Genomic DNA, 5415 nt, shown 5'->3' on the forward strand with positions numbered 1-5415 from the left:
ACGTGGGAAACCCACGGGGCTCTTTTCACGGGCGTCGTTTTGGGAGCCCGGGTGCATTTACCCGTGGGAGGGGACGCAGAACAGCATCGGGCTCGGACCGATGGCTGCGTGGGGTCTCTGCAGACCCCCCCTGAGTCCCTGGGCTGCCCCGCTGCTTGCGCCTGCTTTGCAGCACCCGCAGGGCTCCGTCCAAACCCTGCCGAGCCCCGAGCTCCTCATCTCTGCGACACGTTGGGTTCTAAACTTTGATCCCGGCTTTGCTTTCTCCCCGCGTGCCGCTGCCCCGCGCAGGTTTTACTGGGACCTCATCATGCTGCTCCTGATGGTGGGCAACCTGATCATCCTGCCCGTGGGCATCACCTTCTTCAAGGACGAGAACACCCCTCCCTGGATCGTTTTCAACGTCCTGTCGGACACTTTCTTCCTGGCCGACCTGGTCCTGAACTTCCGGACGGGCATCGTGGTGGAGGACAACACGGAGATCATCCTGGACCCCCACACCATCAAAATGAAATACCTGAAGAGCTGGTTCCTGGTCGACTTCATCTCCTCCATCCCCGTCGATTACATCTTCCTCATCGTCGACCTGGAGACGCAGGTGGACTCCGACGTCTACAAGACGGCGCGAGCGCTGCGCATCGTCCGCTTCACCAAAATCCTCAGCCTGCTGCGCCTGCTGCGGCTCTCGCGCCTCATCCGCTACATCCACCAGTGGGAGGAGGTGAGAGCCCCCCCGGGGGTCTCGGGCCCCCGCCTGGGGTCTTGGGGCGGGCCAGGGCTCCCTGGCTTCGGGGCACAGAGGGGGACGGAGGCGTTTTCTCTCTAGCCCCGCTCCCGTTCCTCCCCCAGATCTTCCACATGACTTACGACCTGGCCAGCGCCGTGGTGAGAATCTTCAACCTCATCGGCATGATGCTGCTGCTGTGCCACTGGGACGGCTGCCTGCAGTTCCTGGTGCCGATGCTGCAAGATTTCCCCGAGGATTGCTGGGTGTCCATGAACCGCATGGTGGTGAGCGCCCCGCGGGGGGGAGTGACGTCCCCAGAGCTCCCTGAGGGCTGGGGCTGCCCGGACCCCCCCCAGAAGCAGTGGGGCGGTTCGGGGGAGTTTCCGCATCCTGTTGCTGTCTTGGCTGCTGCTGGAGTTGGACCGAAGGAACCCCCTGTGTCCGAGAATCCCCTCGAACCTCTCCCAACGTCCCTTCCCAGCGTGGAGCTCTGCCCTTCGGCCCCGCACGCGCCGAATGCTTTTGTTCCCATGGGTGCTTGGGGGTCCCGGCCCTGGGGATTGGGACCGGGTGGGCTCAGCCTCCTCCCAGCTGCTCCCTCTCCTTGCAGAACGACTCCTGGGGGAAGCAGTACTCGCACGCCCTGTTCAAGGCCATGAGCCACATGCTGTGCATCGGCTACGGCCGCCAGGCGCCCGAGGGGATGACCGACGTCTGGCTGACGATGCTGAGCATGATCGTGGGGGCCACCTGCTACGCCATGTTCATCGGCCACGCCACCGCCCTCATCCAATCGCTGGACTCGTCCCGCCGCCAGTACCAGGAGAAGGTCGGGGGGGTGCAGGGGCAGTGCCCCCATCCCAGGGGAGGTCACTTTGCCACAAGTGGCTCGAGGCCCCAACCCTGCCCGGTGCAGGTCCCCCGTCCTTGGTGTGCGCTCGGGGGGTGGGCCAGGCTCCCCAGTTGTGTTGGGATGACCCACTGGTGGTGCTGGGGTTCACCCTGGCGTAGCAAAGCTCCCGTCCTGCCTGAGTGCAGGGGGGGGGGGGGTCCTGCGCCCTGGGGTGAGCTCTGGGACGGGAGCTGTGGGGTGGGCAGCTCCCGGGGGCCGCCAGCCCCGGCACGGTGCCCTCATTTCAGCGCGGCCCGACGTGGCTCTGTGCTGTCCCCGCAGTACAAGCAGGTGGAGCAGTACATGTCCTTCCACAAGCTGCCCGGGGACACCCGCCAGCGCATCCACGAGTACTACGAGCACCGCTACCAAGGCAAGATGTTCGACGAGGAGAACATCCTGGGGGAGCTCAGCGAGCCGCTCAAAGAGGTGCGGGGTGGGACCCGGGGCTGGGGGGCCGGGGGGGGGGGGAGCAGGGCCGTGTCCCCGCTGACCTGCTCCTCGCCCTGCAGGAGATCATCAACTTCAACTGCCGCAACCTGGTGGCCAACATGCCGCTGTTCGCCAACGCCGACCCCAACTTCGTGACCGCCATGCTGACCAAGCTGCGCTTCGAGGTCTTCCAGCCCGGGGACTTCATCATCCGCGAGGGCACCGTGGGCAAAAAGATGTATTTCATCCAGCACGGGGTGGTCAGCATCCTCACCAAGGGCAGCAAGGAGACCAAGCTGTCCGACGGCTCCTACTTTGGGGGTGAGGGGACGTGGGAGCAGAGGGAAGCGGGAGCTGCCGGGGGACGCGTGATGCTCGCGCTGCTGCACCCGCTGCCATCTCAGTGCTGTGGGTTTGGCATCAGCTCACCCCATGGGTTCTGGCGTTCCAAAGCCCGCGGCCGTGCCTGTCCGAGCTCCTGGGTCTGCTCCCGCTCCGAGCAGCGCTGCCTGACCCCGTGCAGGAAGGGGGGGGGGCTGCTGGGATGGGGCTGGGTCCCGCGTCCCCCTCAGCCCCACACCTCTCTCTGCAGAGATCTGCCTGCTGACGCGGGGCAGGCGGACGGCCAGCGTGCGAGCCGACACCTACTGCCGCCTCTACTCCTTGTCGGTGGACAACTTCAACGAGGTGCTGGAGGAGTACCCCATGATGCGCCGAGCCTTCGAGACGGTGGCCATGGACCGGCTGGACCGCATTGGTGAGGAGCGGCCCCGCACCCCCCCCGTCTGTTTTCCCAGGGGCCCAGCGATGAGGAGGGGGGCACAGGGTGGGAGCCCCCCACCCGCCTGCAGGGCTCCGCTTTGCTGCCGGGTGGGATCTGGGCAGCGCCCATGGGCTGCGCTCCTGCCCTCCCCGCTCACATTTGCGCTGGGTGGCATCGTCCCGCTTTCCTCATCCCCTTTCTCCTGCTGAGGACAAGCAGGACCATGGGCCCCCAAATGCAGCCTGGAGCCCTTGGAATCCGGGCTTTGCTCCTTCTTCTCCCTCTGTGCTGAAGCCAGGACCCTCCCCAACGCCTCGACCCCTAAATCCAGTGAAGTTTCATTGTCCCTCCCCGCTGTCACCTCCCCACGGTGCCCCCGAGAGCGGCGCTGCGGGGTCACTGACACCGCCGCCTCTCACCCAGGCAAGAAGAACTCCATCCTGCTCCGCAAGCGCGCCGAGCACAGCGCGGGGCCCATGAACACCGAGATGATCCAGCAGATCGTGAAGCACGACCAGGACGTGGCCCACAACATCCAGGAGCTGCAGCAGATGACGCTGGGCCGGGAGCTGAGCGGCAAGCCCGTCATCTGGGAGCCGCTGGTGCACGCGCCGCTGCAGACGGCCGCCGCCACCACCAACGTGGCCATCGCCCTGACGCACCAGCACAGCCTGCAGGCCCACATCTTCCTGCCGCCCTCCTCCATCTCCAGCCCGCTCTCCCCCGAGGCCACGCTGCTGACCAAGCCGGTGCGCCGGTCCCAGCCCAGCCTGGGGGGCTCGCGGCCCTCCTCCGTCAGCTCGCCCTCGGGGGCACCGTCCCACCTGCAGACGCCCGCCGCCGCCTCGCCGTCCTCGCCCATGCTGCAGTCCCAGGTGCCCCTGGAAAGCGGTGCCCAGCGGCCGAGCCACGGGGCGCAGGGCCCCCCACGCGTGGGGCAGAAGGGGGAGATGACGGCCAAGCAGCCCCTGGCGGCGGCGGCGGGACCCCAACCCCAGCTCTCCAAGTCCCGCGGCGCTTCGGTTTCCACCTCTCTGCTGCAGCAGGCGGCGGGGGCCCCGTCCCCGAGCTCGGAGCAGGCGGTGCCGGCGGGGAGAACTCTCCACTACAGCCTGTCCCGAGCCACCGGCTCCCACATCTCGCTCCTGATGCAGCCGCAGCAGTTGGTGAAGCACCGGAGCATCCAGGGGCTGCCTGTCGGGCGGCTCACGCAGGACGTCCGCCTCCTCTCGGCCTCGCAGCCCTCCCTGCCCAATAAAGTCGCCCAGCAAGCAGACGGGAGCTCCTTGCAGCAGGGCAGGAAATCCGCGGGGAACCTGGCCCGCAGGTCCTCTCCCTCGGTCGCCGGACTCCTCGCCAAGCCGGCTCCGGGGGTCCCGCACCCGCAGCAGATGCCTTCGGGTTCTCCAGCGCAGCCGAACCGCCCCGCGGCCGCAGCGCCCACCCCGCAGTCCCCGGTGTCGGCGCCCCGCCAGGCGGCAGCTCCCTCCCGTAAGGGCTCCGTGGCCTTCAGCCCTGAGGTGGAAACGGGGAAACCCAAACTGCCGTCCAACATGTGAGCCCCCGGCGACATCCGTGGGAGCAGAGCACGTGGCCGAGGCCCGGCGGCGTCGGAGGGACGGCGAGGTGAGCGGGAGGGCACGGGGGGAGCGGGAGCGGTGGGTTTGGGGCTGGCGGAGTGAGGAGGGGGCTCTCCGGTGGGGCTCCGCCTTTGCTCCATCGCTGCCCCTCGAGACCTGTCCTCCTGCAGGGAGCAGCCCCCACCCCAAATCCTCTGCGGGGTCCCAGTTGCCCGCAGCTTCTCCCTCAGGGCCGGGCCCCTCCGCGCTTTGCCCCGCCCCCAGGGCTGGGGTGACCCCCGGCCCACGCGTCCCCTCCTCCAGCCCCACGGACCTGCCCGGCGCTTCGGCTGTTTGGGACGGGAGGGAGAGGGGCCGAGGGCAGAGGGGATCGGAGCCCACCGCCCGGCGGGCAGGGAGCAGTGCCTGGGGCCAGGCAGGGCCGGGACCCCCCCGACACATCGGGACTCCGTGCCGGGAGCTGGCAGTCCCGGAGCGGCGCAGCGCCGAGCCGGGGGGAGGCGGCTCTCCCCGGTTGCCTCTCCTCGGCTCCGCGGTGCCGTGGGGGCCCGGGATGCGGCGGGACGCACCGAGCCCCACATCCCGGTGGGAGCAGCGCGGGGGCGACCGCCGCCCTCTCCCCCCCCCCCCCCCTCCACCCACCAAACCGAGCCAGTAGTCAGCAGCAGTGTGTGTGAGTCGTGGCTCCGCCGAGCAGCTGAGCTCCGCTTCGTGTCGCTTTGGGCTCCGCCGTGTTCGCAGTCCCGGTTAGAGTAGTGTTCCCCGTCCCCCCCCCGCGCTGCTTTCCGCTGCAGGACCCGTGGCTTGTAGTGCGCTCCGGGGCTCGGCTGCCGCTGAGCGGCCCCCACGCAGCGGGCGAGGGTCGCGCTCCGTGCGGTCCCCCTGCAAAGGGAATCCTCCCGTCCCCCCCCCGCCGCGTTTGGGATGCGATGTGAGGACCGCTGGGGCCACGCACGTAGCGGTCGGAGGGGACGTCCAACACTGCCTTTTTTTCACGGACTTGAAACCCCCTTCCCCAATC

At 68.7% G+C, this 5415-nt stretch overlaps 1 protein-coding gene across 2 annotated transcripts in view; it reads left to right on the forward strand.

The window, feature by feature from the left end:
• HCN3 (hyperpolarization activated cyclic nucleotide gated potassium channel 3) overlaps window positions 1–5409 on the forward strand; it is an 8422-nt gene extending 3013 nt beyond the window's left edge. Inside the window, exons 2-8 of one of the 2 annotated variants that reach the window (XM_021376630.1) lie at window positions 292–721; window positions 850–1011; window positions 1338–1556; window positions 1902–2048; window positions 2132–2372; window positions 2644–2808; window positions 3238–5409. In XM_021376630.1, coding sequence (XP_021232305.1) covers window positions 311–721; window positions 850–1011; window positions 1338–1556; window positions 1902–2048; window positions 2132–2372; window positions 2644–2808; window positions 3238–4373 — 2481 coding nt within the window. In that variant the 5' untranslated portion in view covers window positions 292–310 and the 3' untranslated portion in view covers window positions 4374–5409. Of the gene's footprint in view, window positions 1–47; window positions 722–849; window positions 1012–1337; window positions 1557–1901; window positions 2049–2131; window positions 2373–2643; window positions 2809–3237 lie in introns of those variants that run through there. The other variant, XM_021376629.1, reaches the window with a different exon arrangement.

The sequence above is a fragment of the Numida meleagris genome, chromosome 24 (genome assembly GCF_002078875.1).
Source record: "Numida meleagris isolate 19003 breed g44 Domestic line chromosome 24, NumMel1.0, whole genome shotgun sequence".
NCBI lineage: Eukaryota > Metazoa > Chordata > Aves > Galliformes > Numididae > Numida > Numida meleagris.